A 19,588-nucleotide genomic window follows, 5' to 3' on the forward strand; every position below is an offset into this window, starting at 1 on the left:
ATGATGGCTGATTTAGTGTTAATTGAAGAGGAGGATATACCAAGGCGTGTATTTTAATGATCGTAATAATCCCTTGGAGACGAGAAAGGATGAAAATATTATTATTATTATTATTATTATAACCACTTACGAAAACAATAATTGCCTTTTCGTCCTCTGTCCAGTTTGGATTGTTTTGTTTTTTTTTTTGTTTTTTTTTTCTGTTATGTTTGTACTCTCCATATGAAAAATATATTAATACAAGTGTGATTTAAGTAAGGGTTTGACTTTGTGGTTCGTTATGTTCTATTTACTGTTAGAGGTAGTAACTATAGCAACCGCGGAGATCTTTCTTTGCCGTTAGATGTCAGAAACTACTGTGAAACGCTTAGTATAAACACTTAGGTAAGGTTGACAGTTAAGAGGTTTCTTGCAACGCTCTTAATGAAATCCCTTACCTCAGGGATTTTTTCTCCCTCAGGGAAACCCTCACTTAAGGAGTTTCATGCAACCGTGCAATGATCTTTAAGAGGATATGGATTTTATGAACATTGGGATGCAGGGTCTGTCTAATCACAGTTATTAGCAAATCATTGCAATAATGTACAGTAAGTGCTATATCTCTAAGTGATGCTGTAATCCAAGTGATAATAGTAGACTGTAGTAGTAGACCTTCTTTTTAAAAGTAAATGTTTAATTTTTAGGTGTTTGTATGTATTAATTATCACATGCTAAAATAAAACAAGTAGACCTTTACTCATTGTCTGTGGTTCAGAATTTGGTGTGGGTGTTGACTAGATGAGTCTGAAATTGTGTCCCAGTCCACCTCTGATGACCAGAATAAAATATCACTTCCTTATGTCTTTTACCTGAGTGAATTTATGGTTTGGTCTAAAGTGATTTTATTCATGAATGTGGCTTTTGTTTTTCACTACCCACTATCAGTTTTATCTTCTTTTATTGGTTCATGTGAAAGAAAAGAATGAGGAACTATTTCATACATGGGGTCAATAGTATAGCATGGTATATTTATGCATTATAAATAAATATAAATATAATTAATATGTAAATGTAAAAACACTAGCCAAAAATATTGAATAAATGACAACAGACAGGATGTTAAATGTGTAAGACTCAAAGACCTGGTGTTCAATCTGCTTTCTTCTGAGTTGTGTGTGTGTAGATTTCATGTGAGCCTGCAAATGATTAATACAATACCAGATCTGCAGATATGATTCTGTTATCACTTGTCCTATTTTAGTATGTCATGTTTCCACATCATTAACAGACATTATGATTTTATAACTCAGTGTATATGGTTATGGCTTTGACCCTAATCTTTTATGGTTACAGAAATATACTTCTGTATTTGTGACTTTGTAAGGAACTATGTCAAGAAAAAATACCTTTGTCCATTGTAAGGAAAAAGTTTATAAAAAAATTCATAATAATAAATAAAAAAAAAAAAAAAATATATATATATATATATATATATATATATATATATATATACAGTCTGATTGATCATCTTGCAATAGATGTGTTTCAGTGTCTTCACTTCTTCACCTGCGCACAGGAGGAGGGTTTGAGACCTGAACAGAGACGTTACACAATCATGTAATACAATAAACCAACCAAATGACTTCCTTATTGTTTCACTGCAATGCCACAGAAAACAATAAACAGCACTTATTTTATGATGCAGCCAAAACACAGATAAGATGCTCTAGAAAGGGCTGAACTGGACTGGACTGCTCACCTGAGGAGGAGTAGGAGCCCTTGGCCTTCTTGAATAATCAAGCTTTACATTTTCATACATATCATTCTCATACTCATTTTCATGTTTGTCATTCTCGTATATATGTTCACTCATCTTCCCTGGAATTGCTCCATCTCCTCTAGCCTTCTGCAAATCAATCATTTATTTATAGTTTGCATCCAACAATTTTATTTTCTTAAATTATAATTAAACACTCAGACAGAATGATGTTGTCACTTGAGGTTAAATTAAATTAAATTAAAATTAAATGTATGCATTTAGCAGATGCTTTTATCCAAAGCGACTTACAGTGCATTCAGGCTATCAATTTTTGATAGCAAATGCTAAATATGTTGCTGATAAACAAATGATGAAACAGAAAGCTCACTATAAACAATGTTAATACCGATCATGATTTAATATTTGTCAATATCTATAGCTTAAGTATAATTAAAGTGTGATCATCAGCATGTCTTTGTGCAGTAACGTGAAAGATTAAAGTCCATTTGAGCTTACTGTAAAAATAAACTCATCTATCAATAAACATTTTACCGTATTCTTCGGACTATAAGTCGCACCTAAATATAAGTCGCATCAGTCCAAGAATATGTCATGACGAGGAAAAAAACATATATAAGTCGCACTGGAGTATAAGTCTCATTTATTTAGAACCAAGCACCAAGAGAAAACATTACCGTCTACAGCAGCAAGAGGGCGCTCTATGTCTTCAGTGTAGACTACAGGAGCACTGAGCAGCATATAGCGCCCTCTCGTGGCTGTAGATGGTAATGTTTTCTCTTGGTTCATTCCTCTCGGTTCATGTCAAATAATTTTGATAAATAAGTCGCACCTGACTATAAGTCGCAGGACCAGCCAAACTATGAAAAAAAGTGCGACTTATAGTCCGGAAAATACATGTCATTAAAAAGTTTATTTATGGATTTTTTTTTTTTTTTTTTTTTACTGTCAGAAGAGACTGAAGAGGTTACTCACTGTCTCCTGTTTTCTTTGTGCTGCTGTTTAAGGAAAGAAAGACTCAATGAATTTGATACTAATAGAAATATATACTGAATCATCTTTAATATGAATAGCTAATCTGAAATCTATTATATAATGTAATTATCAAGGGAAATCTAGATATAATTGGTATCAGTTGTGTTCTTCAATCAAGTCACACTAATGCTGGCATTATGAATGAATAACAAACATACCTTCACTTGCTTGTCCTTTTTGTTGTTGGTTTAACTTTGGGCTGCAGCAGAAACACAAAGACATTTTGTAACTAGTTTTCTTCATCACATTATTGTCTCACAAAAATGCACATTTACAATTACTGTGGTCATTTTATTATGCATGAAATTTCACTATTCAAATGTTAAGAAAATTCACTGAAATTCTGAAACACTGAGTTTGATATAAAATAGGAATAAAATCACATAAGAATGAGATCATAGGGTTCATACATGTACTGTATGTAGAACTTGATTTACAAAGTCCTGTTGGAAGCTGAAGTTGTGATTTGTTACAAATGTACTGATGTATATAATATGTTAAATCAAAGGTGTGATTACAAAATACACAATGATCTGCCAGATTACTCACATTTTCTTAGTTTTTGTTAAATAGACAGTCAGACCACAAATGCCTGCAACTGCCACTAAAACCCCAATGACAATCCCAGCTATCGCCCCTGATGACAGCCCTCCTCCTCCTCCTCCTCCTCCTCCTCCTCTTTCTATGGAAAAGATACAAGAATCACAAGACCAAGGCACTTACTACAGACAATACTAACAGTTATACACTTTAACATGTATAAAAAAAAAATTATAATAATCAAAAACAACACAAGGCAATTACATAACAGAGATGTTCAAAACAGTAGAGATTTTAATATACCTTTTTAAAAATGTAGTTCCTTTAAAAAAGTGGTAGATTAAGGTCAAGGTATTGGTTATTAAACCTTGGGAACTCATTTCAGATTAGTTTGAATTATTCTCACCTTTAACTAGTAAAGCATGTTTGTGTGAGGCGTTTCTCTTTGTGACATTATTGGAGGCTGTGCAGATGTAATCTCCACTGTGTGTGAAGTCAGTCTTGTTTATGGTGAATGTGTTTGTCGTCACATTGGTGTCTGTTTCATTAAACTTCCAGCTGAATGAAGCAGCAGGTTCAGAATTTGCAGAACAAGAGAGAGACACACGAACCCCTAAATCCACCACATCCTTACCCTTAACAGAAACATCTTCTGGTCCATCTAGAACACAAACAAGAGACTCAATGAGAAACTAATCACTGAAGAATGACTGTATTTCATCAGGTTTGAGTTCAAATCATCTTGATGTCTGAATGTTGAACACTCACAGTTGATGATCAGACGCACAGGTTTTGCCGTCTGAGAGCTAGCAGGGTTTCTATATGTACACTGATATTCTCCACTGTCTGATCTCTGCACTGGACTGATGGACACTGATCTGTGATCAGATGAGAAGATAATGCTGTTGCTAGGAGACAGAGGACGGTTATCTTTCATCCACTGCACAGAGGTGATGATGCCAGTTCCCTCAGAGCTGAAGTTAGCAGATGATTCTCCCTCTATTAATGATTCTTCTGGACCAGTAACTCTGACATTAGTTATATTGTCTGTGTGAATGATAGAGAAATAACAAAAACACAAAATCTTAATTAGTCTTTTATATGAAGTGAGAACTGAGTGTAATTCTACGGAGTCCTGCACATGACATGCAAGGAAGAAAAAAATTGTAGGCACGATTTAACAATTTCTTCTTAAGTAAATTTTCTGCTCAATACGATAATTTATGCCCTCTTTCTAGGTAAATCATGTGCACTAAATAATAATTAGTTAATAATTAGGCTTCCTGTCCATGTACACATCCTCATAAACATGTTGCTGCTATGTCATGTTATGTCATGTTATGTTATGTTATGTTATGTTATGTTATGTCATGTTATGTTATGGACAGGACCATAAAGGAAGCAGCTCATTCATAAAGAAGGCGGATATGATATGTAGCCAACTGAAGATGAATAAAGCATCAGCACCTGTTAGGGGGTAATGATTAAAATGTGCACACAATTTACCTACCCTGTTGATGTTCTGAAGCATGGCTACTGGTTGAGCTGGTCCTAAGCAACTAGCTCCTGCTCAGGACCAGCTCAGGACCAGCACATGAACAGCTTAAATCAAATCATGACCAGCTAAGGACCAGCTCAAGCCAGCAGCCATGCTTCAGAACATACCCAACCAGCATATGCTGTCTTTTTCAACAGGGTAGAACGAGGGCACAATTTATTATCACAAGTTCAACATTTACTGAAAATGAGGAAACTAATTAATGAAGAAAATTTATGATAGAAAATTACATGATCAATAAAAAAAAAGAATACTCACTATCTGCTCAATTATTTGGCACAGTCTGGTTGTTGGTTGGATTGTGAGAAGTGTATGTTTAATTTCTCAGAAAAGTTTTTACTTGTTTAAGGAGAATAACAGTTTATCACTTAACAGAATCGACCGCCTATCAGCTAATGTTCAGTCTTTTTCCATTTTTGGAGTTTATAATGAGGAAAAAACGGCTTTCTAATAAAATGAGGTCAAGGTTATATCGTGATTAGTTTTCAAGGCACAGTTGATTCAAGCTGATTGTTATACTTTCTCCAACAGTAGAGCCGCGGAGGTTGATATCTCTATAAAAACATGATATCTCTAAAAAAAATATTTTTTGTTTCCTGGGTGCACCAATAATTTTTTAGCTAAATAACCTAGACAAAAACAACAACTGATAAGTTCATAACAACAAAACAACATTAGGCATGTACATACATAAATTATTATAATAATAATAACTATTATTATTTGTATATCCTTATTTTCTCATCAATAATCTCATCATGCAACTAATATAATAACATTTTCACATATTTATGATTCTTGTTAAATTTACAACATTATAAATGAACAAAAATATGCTGTTACTGTTACTAACATATTTATTAAACACCCATTTGTCATCTATTCATCTTACAATATATAATTTCAAATAATAAACAAAGTTTGCGCAACACACTCACCGAACACTAGTGAAGTTTCTCCTGTAAGTGAGTCTCCAACACTAGTTAATACAGTTAGTCTGTATATCCCAGAATCACCCAGTATTAGGTTCCAGAGCTCCAGAGCGAAAGTGTTTCTGTCAAAACTGGCTCTGTCTCTGTATGCTGTGACTATTGTAGTTGAATCAGACACTGCTGTCAATATCAGAGTTGATCCAAAGCTCCACTGAACTGTAATAATTGATGTGGAGGGCGGGTTAACAGGAACAAACACCACACTTCCTCCTACTGCTCCATTAGTCGGAGCAGAAATCTGCAGATCTTCACTTAGAAACAGACCTATTCAAAACATCATCATCATCATCATCATCATCATCATCAACAACAATAATAATAATAAACTGCTAAAAGGCAGTTTTATATAATTAGCTTTTTTTAGTTTAAAAAAGTGCATATATAACACATAAAATCATTTTTGCATAGATATTATATACTGAGAAGAGAACCTGCGAGTCACAACTATCTTCCTCTATTTTGTCATGAATGACAGTGCAGAGCAGGGCCGTAGCTGAGGTTTGCAGGGCCCCGGTGCAGGTTGTACCAGTGGGCCCTTTTTGAAATTGTTTAATTTTTATGTTCGATCTATTTATTTTCGTTTTTCAAGTTTGTAGGTGTCCAGGTACAGAAACTGAATAATTAAATGTAAAATAGCACTGCATAGTATTCAGTGTAAATATACAGTCAAACCAAAATTTATTCAGACACCTTCAACATTTCACACATTATCACAGTTTATTTGCTATAGTTTAGATTTTTTTTTTTAATAAAATATGACAAGAACTCAGAGTTAAACTGAAGGTATGTAATGGATTACAATCAAACACAACTTCAGAAAACTGTTACAGTTTTTCTCATTTGCTAAGACACACTAAATGAAACTGGGATCCGCTTGATCTTCATCATCACATTATTAGCACAGCAGAAGTCTTCTCTTGCAAATGTTTTCACACTTTTTCATTTGTTTCACACATTTCAGACCCTTTTTCAAAACGTTACTACAGATCTCATTGAAAGGCCCCAAACTCTATTGTGTCTCACTGTGTTGAACAAAAGAAAAAAATCTATTCACAGCTGATAGAAAATACTTGCATAATTATAAATCTCTATGCACCTGTGTGAAACTCATTTGCACAACTCTTCAATCAGCAATCAGTCCTCATCCATCTATAAAAGATGCCACCTCTGTGTTGCTATTTGCAAGCATGGATCAAAAAGGCCATAGGCACGGAAGGAGAGTAAGAAACCATGGCAGAGCGGCCCGAGGAAGAGGAGTTTGTATGCATGGTAGAGGAGCTGCAGCAGCAAGAGGACAAAATCCAGCTCAAGTTTCAAATGAAATTCGGGCAACAATTATTGACCATGTCATCAATCATGGCTTGTCCTTTAGACAGGCTGGACAAAGGGTCCAGCCCATTCTGAGTCGGAGCACTGTGGCATCTATTGTCAGGCTTTTTCGGAATGAGAACCGGTAATTCACAGTGTTACTGTAATGTATACCACTGTGTATTTCAGCTTTACTGTATTGCCCTGTTAGCAGAACAAACTGTGTCTACAGTAATGCAGATGTTTTATCAATCCCATTTATGTGACTGTCATACAGTAATGTCAATTTTGACATTCTCTGCTTGGAGGTGGAAGGTGTATGATCACCGGCCATATGAGCAGATGCCCCTCCTGGAGGCAATGAATGCTGGTTGCCTGGCAAAAGGTGCCGAGGACTGCCAGGGATGGATACGCCATGCAAGGAGGTATTTCCCTCGGTGCATTGCAAGGGAAAACATTCAATGAGATGTTGATGAGAACCTGTGGCATAATTGTCAAGAACGAATGGACTAAATGTGAAAGATAAAATGTATATATCTTTCTTTTTTTTTTTTTCTTTTTTTTTTTAAAGGTATTTCCACCCATAAGTTTCCTATGGTAGCTTTTTTTTTTCCAGTATCCATTTGAGTTTGTAAAGTATCATATTTCATATTGATGGCTGCATTTTGTATTTTGTTGTCCATTGTGTAATGATTGATCGAAAGAATAAATTAATTTGACCACAAGTTGTGGTGTTTGATAGAAATATTTGCTTATGTGGCATGTTTTTAATGTTTTGTGAGTGTTAGAGCATTTTGCTAACAAAATGAGTCATTTTGGCCATTGAGCTTCAGTTTTATCCTGTGTGTTAACGGTTTTGAAAATGTGATGTCAGAGTGGGCAAAGGCAATCGAGAAAATCTGTAGTATGACAATATGTACACAACTATCAATATTTTGTCGACCAATTATCAAGCAATGCTTCATTTTGTTCAGTCTGTGGTGTAAAAAGGTTGCATTAGTTATTCAGGAAAAAACATGTAAGCAAAACATGGTCTGGTCAAAGTGTCTGAAAAATCTTTGGTTAAAAAAAATATATATATATATATATACATATTCATAGCAATTTCACTAGTAGTCCACTGTATGAAGAATTTTTGGGTATAATATGTCACAGTTCGCTTTATTTTTCTATACTAACGTAAATAAATTATAGTGTCCTGCACCTACTAGTACAAAAATATATCCCTTTTTTTTTTTACCTGGTGTCTGAATAATTGTTGGTTTAACTGTGCATTCATTTTTGTTAAAGCTACAAAAGCTACAAGCTTCCGTCAAGAGCAGTGAGTGATTTTCTTTCTTTCATTTTCTTGGATTAACATTACAGCAGCTAGTAGCTAAATGAGGCGCGGTCACTTTAAGAGATGCTGAACGCATCCAGTATACAGTATTTCACAATTGCTAAAACACATTTCTTGAAACTTTCACACATATTCTCAAAACTTTAAACACAAAACCCAGTCTTTAAACTACATACACAAACCCCTGACTCTTCTGGCAAAATCAAACACTTGCCTCAAAACCATTTGATCTGTGCTCAAAATCAAACAATGCTTTCAAATCATAAACACAGCCAGTCAATATATAAACACTCATCAGCATTCATTAGACACTACATCAAAAAATTGACAACACAGCGTCCAGGACATGTAGTTACAGATTTGTTTGTAATTTTTTTATTGCATATAGAAAATAATTTTGCCATAAATAAACGTAAATAATTCACAACTCCGTACAGCAAATATATTAGATACTGTAAGTACTGCAAGTAATACAGAAATTCTATACTGTATTTTCAGCATAAAAATAAAGTAAGCTCAAAGAACAAAGACAACTCTAAATGCAAAGCGTATTACACAAAACATTGTGCAAATGCAAAATCAAAGTCAATGAGAGACTCATTCTGCCTCAGCATCCCGATGGTGGAGAGCCACGGGAAATGGTAGAAAGGCTGACACTGTTGATAGCTTCAAACTTTACATTGTCTTCTACAAGTCTTTGCTGTATTTCACGCAGTCAGATGACATTGTTTTGAAGGACCATATGAACAATGAGAGCCTCTTGCTGTTGGGAGAACAAAGGAGTCCTTCCACCCTCATTTGGTAGTCTTGCAATTCTACAAAAGGGAAAATGCTATTGCAAATGTGTACATACAGAAACAATAGTAATGGATATCACATTCATATGTAAATTGTATTCAATTTTTTTTTCTTTTTTCCACACTCGCCTTTCTATTGACAAACTGATGTACTATATCAAATGTCAAATTAGAAAAACAATAAATTTACCTGTTCTCTTCTCTGAATGTCCTGATCATGGTGGCCACAGTTGTCCTTGTACTGTTCCTCCTCGTTCGAATTTGAACACATCCATCACAAAATCAGACTTTAGTATTGCCTTTTACTTTGAGACTGATCTGGAGTTTAATGCAGATTTAAAATCATAAGAAATTGTTTACTGATACTGTTTTTGAAACCAAATCTTTGCATAACAACAGGAAACACTGCATCTAAACAAAAAGTTGCTCAAATATGGTTAACTAGCATGTGTCCAATTTTGTGTACTAAACTCTAGAAACATTGGTGTCTTTTCGAAACATTTGTGTCTCTTTTTATATATGACATAAGTTTTTTCAGAACAATTAAAATGTTCATGAAGTGATTCAGAGCAGAGATTATGTTTATGTGTTCATGTACTCATATATTGAGGCGGCAGAGGATGAAAACACTGCGAGCTTCAGTAGGCCTATGTGTAGTAAATGAAACTGCATGTTTGTGTCATTAATTTCCACGAGGGGTGGACTGTGAATGAAAAAAATTTCAGACAGGGAAATCTCAAATTCATACAAACAAATTCTGAAACATGGACAACACTATTTTTTGTATGGACCTGACTAGGGGTGTCCCCGACTAATGATTTTCATAGTGAATTAGAATTTTCTATTCTTGCCGATATTCGACTGATAGTCAAATCTTTTGTTTCAGGGCAGGGCAAAATACATTAACAAGAGTCAAGTCAGACATATCACTAACTGATGTTAACACACAGGGGAAATGTGTAATGAACACCTTGCAGATATAAACGGGGTAAATAATGTTTTATGTTTTGATGAATAGATAGCTAACACTAACGTCGGCAAAACCATAACAATTAACAAATGTTTTTTTGTTTTGTTTTTTACAATAGTGCTATCATGTTAATGTTAGCCAAAAACATTAGCAGTTAATGCTCTGCGTTTCTGTTTTGAGCTGCGCACACTAAAGATGACCAGGGGTGCATTTCCCAAAATCATCGTTAGCCAACTATGGTCGCAAGTTCCATCGTTACCAACGTAGTTCAACTGTGTTTCCTGAAACCATAGATCAAACGAACATTCACAAACTGCATCGCAAACTTTTGTCGTTGAAACGACAGCTCTCCACCTGTGGGTGGAGGGAAAAGTTGTATTGGTTTGTTCGGGTGGGCAATATGGCAAAAAATTACAATTTTTAGTTTATTTTATTTTTATATAAATATCATGATTTTAATCATTATTGTTTGTCATGTTGGTTTTTCTATTTTGCACGCTGTTTGAGCATCACAGCCAAACTAAAACCCCTCTAATAATGACAAAGCTTGTTACATTAAGGTAACAAAATATGAAAAAGTATGGATATTTAGGCCAGTGTGGGAGAAAATAAAAATCTTTGTCATTATTTTATCTTTGTTATAAAAAAAAAATAGAACTATGATACACATTACAAAAACACATAATACACAAATGTACAGTGTTTTATTTTCAGGTACAAAAGCATTTAGCAGGAGCATTCAAAAAGTTTAATTAACAAATAAAAATAAAGCAATATAGTTTGATCCTAATATAGCAATTGTTTTAAAAAAATCAGTGTTTGGTGTTTTATTAACATTAAAGGAATAAGTAACCACAAATAATAAAATAGGTAAGTGTTTAGTTTTCATATATCTCCATTTACTCACTCAAAAGTTGTTTTAAACCTGAATGAGTTTTCTTCTTTTGCTAAACAGAAACTGGAAAACCAAACAGTTGCTAGTTCACAGTGAACGCTACTACCAAAGTCAATTTGGAGAAGCAACTGTTTTGTTATCTAGATTCTTCTAAATATCTTCTTTTGTGTGCAGCACAAGAATAAAATAATATACTGTAGGTTTGGGACAACATGTGAGTGTAATTAAAGGGATAGTTCCCTAAAATATAATTTCTTTCATTGTTTATTCAGTGGCATCATGTTCATTGTCTCTTTAAAACCTGCATGCATCTAATATACAGACATGCATCTGTTTCTTTCTTTTTAGACATAACCAACCGAGGCTATACATAAACCTTGTGTGTTTTGACAGTATTAGCACAAAACACAACTTAGTCCAGTAATCAGGCACAGTTCGAAGGGTTTGTGTTGTGTGCATGCTTTGAGTGTTGTATTATTTACAAATTACAATTGTAGCTATAGACAGTCGCCTATAGCTATGATTTTACTAATATAGTTGTTTGATTGATTTTATAGTCTCAAGTATTCAGAAATGACACAAAAGAAGATTTTACTTTAATAAAAACAATGATTAGTTTTTGTAAGGGTTATGATGTCCACATGTTTTTTTAGAAGAAATTATAGAGGCTAGCATTTCTATATCAAAAAAAGTTTACCAAAAATGAAAGATTAAGTGGATATTTGAATTAAAAGTTTGGTCAATATTTGGAGGATTTGATCATCAGCAGATCATCATTAGATCATCTGATACAACAGCAGTTATCAGACCTTTTAGCACCCTTTGCATGCATTTGTAACCTATGTAATGTACATAAATAGTTTATTTTGTATTACATTATTAACTTTAACAGTGTTATTCAATTATTATTAAAAAACCAATCATTATTGCCTTGTTTTTTTATATGATGCATTTTATGTTATTTTAAAAGGTTGTTGTTAGATAGCACACGTAGGTCTGGAAGTTGTCTGTGAAAGATCTCTTGATCTGGAAAGCATCTGCTGTCTATGTCTGACAGACAGTACCGTCGCTCCCTACACGCATCAAAGCTCGCGATAACTCAAACCTAATTTTTGCGGCTGAATGTTCATATTTCATGGATGGACATCTATGCCCGGTTAAAAGAAATCAGCAATCCGGCGCAGAAAAAAATATATAAATAAAAAACAAGCATAAAGTTGGCTTGAAGTTGGTCATTCGATACTTGCAAATTTAGGGACCGTCTCTAAAGTTACATGGGATATTGGTATACACTTTTCTAACGTCAGTAGCATTTGAGGAGAATGACTTACAGTCATACAAACAGCTTAATGCACACCTTTAATTTTTTTTATATCTTAAAATTAAAATAAACTGTAAATCATATGTAAATTATTCTACTTTTTCAAAACGAATGGTCTCAAATGCAAATTTGAAGCTCAGTAGTATTTGAGGTGACTTACAGTCATAAAAACAATTGCATTTTGTTAATTTAGGTGTCAGCTACAACGCACACCTGATACATTTTTAATATTTATTAAAATAAATTGTAAATAATTTATGTAAAAAAACAGGTATCACGTTCAGGCACGTTCTTGTGAAATGTTATTTATTTATTTTTTTGGCTGTTAAATTAGATTTAATGTCGGAAATAATTCAACCACTACCAATGCATCTTATATTCTCTCTGACTTTCCAGGTTCCCTTAGAAAAATTATCCATGGTTTTAACAATAACACCATAAATCATCATTCTTGTATCCATGGTAACTGCAAATTAACCATGGTTTTGTTACTTCAGATAATAATTTATAAAGAAGTATTAATCAACTGTAATGTTGTTTTGTTGTTGTTGTTGCTATAAGAACTGACCTAAGCCATCAATAGCCTTTAAAATGACTTAAAATGCATTATATAAAAAACAATGGGGCAATAATAAATGGTTAATAACAATGTTAAAATACATAATGTAGGCTAATAGAATATAAACATAACATGTTATTACAAATGCCTACAAATGGAGATAAGAGCCTGGTAATTCCTGCTGTTACAATAATAGGACAATCAAATCCTTGTTTAGGCTATTGGCCAAACATTTAATTTAAATAATCACTTAAAGGGTTAGTTCGCCCAAAAATTATGTCACTAATAACTCACCCTAATGCTGTTCCAAACATGTAAGACCTTGTTTTAGCTTCGGAACACAGTTTAAGATATTTTAGATTTAGTCCGAGAGCTCTCAGCCCCTCCATTGAAGCTGTGTGTACGGTATACTGTCCATGTCCAGAAAGGTAAGAAAAACATCATCAAAGTAGTCCATGTGACATCAGAGGGTCCGTTGGAATTTTTTGAAACATCGAAAATACATTTTGGTCCAAAAATAGCAAAAACGAAGACTTTATTCAGCATTGTCTTCTCTTCCGTGTCTGTGTGAGAGAGAGTTCAAATCAAAGCAGTCTGGATATCATGTTCGCGAACGAATCATTCAGTTCACCAAATCGAACTGAATCGTTTTAAACGGTTCGCATCTCTAATACGCATTAATCCACAAATGATTTAAGATGTTAACTTTTTTAATGTGGCTGACACTCCCTCTAAGTTCAAACAAACCAATATCCCGGAGTAATTCATGTACTTAAACAGTACATTGACTGACTGAAACTAGTTTTTTGGCTCTGCAATCACGTGGCGTTTCACATATCCATGCAATATGGATATCATCTGATAGATCTCCTCATAATGCACAACTTTGTCTCAAGAACAATTACTGTCAAACTGTTCTTTAATTATTCACAACTATGTTTATAAAACAATTGCAAATGGTCCTAGGTTTTTCGCACGATTGGAACCAAACAACTGCAGTAATATTCTGTTTATTCTCTAGATCAATAATTATCGGAAAAAAAATGTTGACCTTCGGTTAACTTTAAAGGGGTCATTTATAAAAGGGGAGTGGCCAAACATACCACAAAGCCTATAAAACCAAAACAAATAGTAAAAAAATATGCAGAGTTTTATGGAGATCGGTTAATAGGTGGCGCTATTACAGTTGAAAAAGTCTCAAAAACACTATTTTTTAATAGAAAATTATCAAAATTTGTAGAACATTCACACAAATATTAGATCTTCATATCATATGTTAGATATTCTTTTTGATGAACAAATTTGCCTCAAGGAGTAAAGATGTCAATCAAATCATTCATTAAACATTCACAAATATGTCAAAAACATACTTTTGCGAACTTGTCCTGTGTTTTTTCGCCCGATCGGAACCAAACCACTGCAGTAATATTCTGTGGACTCTCTAGATCAGTGGTTCCCAAACTTTTTCTACTCGCGGCCCACACAACCACACACATATGTTTGCGCGGCCCACTTCAAAAAAATTAACTGACCCCGCTAGTGTTGGGTTCATAACTTGGTACCCAGAAACTAGAATGTTAACTGTATTTATTGAATGAACTAGGACTGTGCGATATGAAAAAATTTTTTTTTTTTTTTTGTGATTTCTTTGATCAATTTTGCGATTGTGACACACACTGGTATGCTTTTACAGTCATGAATGCATTCAGGATTAATTTGAAACATATTTCCAGAAGAATACCAATTAGAGCTTTATCAAAAAGTTGTAACATCAGAACAGGCATAAGTCAAAATTATCACTATAGTAAAGATGTAACAAAATGTATAGACTTATGGCAAAAAATTAAAAATAAATCCCTTGTACAGGGACTTTTTTTCTTTTTTGCCATGCATTGTTCATAGAGCTCATTAATTGTACCGGTGCCTCAGGTGTTTGCAGTGTGTATACAGTATGTGTATGCGGTCAGCAGCGAGAGTGTACGTTTAAAGTAACAATGTTTAAAGTAACCCCCCTGTATGTCATTTCACTTTATTTACACTGTTAAAATAGAAGGATTTACTTATTCCAAATAGTGGCAATTATCTGCACCTCAGTATTGACTTTGACTGTAGATTGACTGTAATTTTTTACGTTTAATTTATTAAATAGAAGCCATATAAGAATACTTTTTCAAATTTTTTATTATATCCTTAATTTTCATTAAAAAATAAATGCTTTTCTGATGTGATTTAAAATTTGAAAAGCGAGAAAAAAAGTTTGAAGCCGGGTCAATCGCATAAAAATGTAGAACACACATTTTGCTATCTGCACAACTAAAGCTGACAATTATAGTCTGTCTTTTATAATTTTGTCTAGCGGAATCAAGTTGGTGGGTTAGTGTCAACAGCCCTCTGACTGTATGTACTTAGTGCACACTCTACTAAGTGCACTCAGGGTTTTTGTCAAAATGAAGACTCTCTCTCAGGATGAAATTATCCTGATGGCTGTAAATCACTTTGGATCAGAGTGGACTGAAAGCTCCAAGAAGGTCCTGTTTGAACTGTGTCCTGGCACAGGGCAGCATTGTGTAGCTCACAAAGGGCAACTGAAAGATGTCAACAATGTTAAGAGTTGTCTAAAACTACTAAATAAGGTTGGTGAGAATGTCCCTCGTTTTGTGTCCTATCACTTGGATGATTTGCCATCTGTGACTTTTAATAGCCTCGAGGTCTCTTGCCTGGTTAGTAAGATTGATCGTCTAAGTGTAGAGTTGGCCTCCATGAAAAATACTGTGAGTAAGCAGTCAACTGAATGTGAGAACCTTCGTGGAATAACTAGACATAAGTAAACGACTGAGTGTGATTGAGCAACCCAGTGCCAGCAAGGGGAATGCAGCCACAACCGTGGCCAGTGAAGAGGCCCAGCTCCATGGACCAAGTCACAAGGAGCCTGAACCTGGACCTTCGCCTTTGCCCATTTTTGAGGAGAAAGCTGGTGGGAGGTGTGAGGTAGAGATGTCACCTGCATGAAGCCGAGTATTAAAGCATAGCAAGCGCAAGCAATGCTATGGAAAACTATCTCAGGTTACGTATGTAACCATAGTTCCCTGAGTAGGGAACTTCGAACTGCGTCCTCTTAGTTGTTACTTAGTGTTTGCCATGTTCTGGCCTGCACTCCCCTTAGCATGGCGGCGTGGGTATACTGTTCCCCAAAGCGACCCCCTAAGAGGACGCAGTGTCTCGTTCCCTACTCAGGGAACTATGGTTACATGCGTAACCTGAGACAGTTCCCTTTTGAGGGAACTTCGAACTGCGTCCTCTCAGGGGGTCGCTTGGAAATGGCAACTCTACCATTTCCATGGGAGTTGCCCCTGGGATGTTAAGACGGCTGTCTGTGACATTATCCCTTACGGCCAAAGGCCTAAGCTGCATAGCCAGTTATTTGTTAGGGCCTCGGCCCAGGGTAGAGCTTAAAGGCTTGGAATCAGGAAAGATTCCTTTAAAGGGATATGGCTAAGAAACCAGTATTTATACAAGGTCTTGCCTGTCACACAGGGGCTACCGCTTGCTCTCGCACAAGTTTGCTGAAGGAGCTGTCTCAACAGATCCCTGGTAGCAATACCCTGCTTAGATAGGTATTCAAAAGATACATAAATGGAGTGGTGCCCAAGATGAACAGGCCTTTTCACCAATTCAAGAAAGGGCATGAAACAACTGCGCAAAGCCCTTACCATAAAGGATTTTTAGAAAGAACGCAGAGCATTAGCGTGCGAACTTACCACAGTGTGGATTTCAGAAAGTGCGCAAAGAATTCACGTGCACACTTACCATAGCATGGATTTTTTAAATACTGTTCTTGGGAGGGGTTCTTGTGGCACTCTGAACGAGCAGCTCACAGATGGAATGATGTGTCTTTTGAGAATATCAACTCGATCTGTGGAACTAATGGTGGAGAGCTCTGGGGAAAAACAGACTTTTTTCATACAGGATTTCAGAAAAGTGTGCAGAGTCTTGCGTGCACACTTACCACTTTAAAACATAGAGGTTCCTAAGCATTGTAGAGGCGCTGAACAGCAAGGGAGAGGCAAGCTCCAATTTTACAAACCTCTGGGGAGGGGAGCATCACCTGAGGCAGTATATACAGAAAGAATTCTGTAACTATCACCTCCACTTTCCCACTGGATGTGACAGCGCATATAAGTGGCCAGGAGACCCCTCAGGGTGACCTGGCCAGACATTCATGAAATCTCCTGCAGTGCCGTGCCAGTTCTGATGATCAGCGAGGCTCCCGCAGAAGCCTGTGATCTTGGTCGCCTAATACCAGAGCACGAGGCCGGAAGGTCGGTGCTGATGGGTGTTTAGTAGATGCCACGACTGAGCACTGTAGAAGAGGCTCACAGAATGTTAGTAGACACATAACCACCATCCATTTAACCCATAAGTATATACAGAAAAGGGTTACATACTCACCCACCCTCCTGTACTGGAACCCCGCTCACGGGGTGCCTCCTTACAGTCCGGACCAGCAGTAAGGTGGTTATTATGAATATAGAACCAACGAAAAACATCATAGGTCCAGCATATGAGACTGTTATGAGAGAAATTTTTCCACCTAACCTCGATCAGGTGGAGAGCTGGTGGTTACAGGGGGATTAGGCAAAGGAGGATAAGAGCAGTGTTGGGCAGTAGCGTCGCTACAAGCAGCGAAGCTACTAGTTTAACTACATTTCTCAGTAGCTTGGTCGTAGCTTCGCAACTTTCTGAATCAAATAGCTTTTCAGTAGCGAAGCTCTTTTTTTTTACCAAGTAGTGCGGTAGCTTCCACACAAGCTACATTTTCGCAAGTATTTCTGAAGCTCAAACTCAAATCGGGAAATACAACTGCTAAGATTGCTGATCCTGGATCAGTAGTGACGCGACGGCGCTACTTCATCTTGTCCGTGCTTTCGGTGGATAGCAACCAACCATCTTTATGATGCATTACCTCCACCTTCTGCTCCGGATGGTACCACTCCTTGGCCAGTCACGCAAAAAATTATTTGATGAAATGATGGCATAGGATGAGGTCGGAGAACAGTTAATCCCGAGGAGTGAGTTGCCGTGGCCGTACCTCTACAAGTACATGACACTGACCGAGATAACAGAGAAAATATGTTTTCAGATGCTGCTTGTAAAAATGATCAGGGTCCCCCTTACGAAAGGAAAATATATTTTATATTAAATATATTGTAATATATTATTTTCCTTTTTATTTTCTAATATTTTATATATTTGAATACATTTAATAATATATTGATGACACATATATTATATAATATATTGCAAAATATACAAATGATTGCCGCTTTCAATATATTGCAATATTGGAAAAAATAAATATATATAAGAATATATACCTAATATATTACATGATATTTTCCAATATACTGCAATATATTTTTGTTTCATAAGGGCCAGCCTGGCCATTTTTTTTGTACTGTACTGTGTCTTGCATTTTGTTCTGCAAAGGCCTACAGTATATTAAGCATGCCCATGCAACAGGTGCATACACTTACTTGTGCGCACATTAATTACATGTATTTTGATTGTTTTTGTTGCCAAAATAAGGAACACAAAAAACTATTCAACTAAACAATTACACCTGCCTATCTGTTTGACTGACAGTTTTGAGCACTGAGATAGCATTGACTTGTAATTAAATGTGTTCAACATATAAAATTTTATTTTAAAAGTAGCTTAGATGTAGCAAGCTACTGTTGATGTAGCTTAGCTTGCTACATTTCCCAGGGGGGTAGCTTCAGTGTAGTGAAGCTTCATTTACTGTAGAGTAACTGGTAGCTTAGCTCACTACATTTTCCAAGTAGCGTGCCCAACACTAGATAAGAGCAGAAGTCAAAAACATCCAAAGGGAATGAGTAGCTACCTAGGTATCGCTCCAATTCGGACGAGAACGCTGCCTCGTCTGAATCACATCCTTCAGGTCCTGCTTACCACCTCATGACACACGATTCCTCTTGCTCCTGCCCACAGGTGGGGGAGGAGCGTGAGACGCTACACTAGCCTTCTGTGCCGTCTTTGTTCCTCAGAACGAGATGGGCCAGGACCCCTATGTTCATCGGGCTCGGACCTGGACCTTCGTGGAATGAAGGATTTAAGGCGAGACACTGCAGGTGAATAGGGCAAAAAAAATAACTAATAGTTATCATTTTACTTACCCAGTTGATTGATTACATTGATTATTGCAAACATTTTTTGTATTACAAGTTTTCAAAAATGTTATGTTTAAATATGCAAATGAGGCATTGTTTAATGAAATATGTGCTAATTTGCATAAATGTCTGTTACAAAAATCTGAACACTAGATGAAGTCAAAATGTTTGTTTAATTTTTTTGACATATTAGAGTCAAATGTTTTCTGTCAAAAGATTCTGGTTATCTTTTTTTGTCACTCCATAATTCAGAAAATACTTTGAACAGCCAGAAAACAATATATTTTCACAATTTTGGGGGGAATAAAATGTTGTATATAATGAAGGAAA

At 35.7% G+C, this 19,588-nt stretch overlaps 1 protein-coding gene across 1 annotated transcript in view; it reads right to left on the bottom strand.

Annotated features, from left to right (window-relative positions):
• Nucleotides 1–1,491: 1,491 nt before the first annotated feature.
• LOC113059977 (carcinoembryonic antigen-related cell adhesion molecule 20-like) overlaps nucleotides 1,492–19,588 on the bottom strand; it is a 30,028-nt gene continuing 11,931 nt past the window's right edge. The window contains exons 2-9 of the mRNA XM_026228716.1: nucleotides 5,828–6,145; nucleotides 4,100–4,378; nucleotides 3,738–3,992; nucleotides 3,341–3,473; nucleotides 2,950–2,990; nucleotides 2,732–2,754; nucleotides 1,739–1,885; nucleotides 1,492–1,571 (exon numbers count right to left, since the gene is read on the bottom strand). Coding sequence (XP_026084501.1) covers nucleotides 1,542–1,571; nucleotides 1,739–1,885; nucleotides 2,732–2,754; nucleotides 2,950–2,990; nucleotides 3,341–3,473; nucleotides 3,738–3,992; nucleotides 4,100–4,378; nucleotides 5,828–6,145 — 1,226 coding nt within the window. The 3' untranslated portion in view covers nucleotides 1,492–1,541. The remainder of the gene's footprint in view (nucleotides 1,572–1,738; nucleotides 1,886–2,731; nucleotides 2,755–2,949; nucleotides 2,991–3,340; nucleotides 3,474–3,737; nucleotides 3,993–4,099; nucleotides 4,379–5,827; nucleotides 6,146–19,588) is intronic.

The sequence above is a fragment of the Carassius auratus genome, chromosome 41 (assembly GCF_003368295.1).
Source record: "Carassius auratus strain Wakin chromosome 41, ASM336829v1, whole genome shotgun sequence".
In the NCBI taxonomy this organism is placed as follows: Eukaryota; Metazoa; Chordata; class Actinopteri; order Cypriniformes; family Cyprinidae; genus Carassius; species Carassius auratus.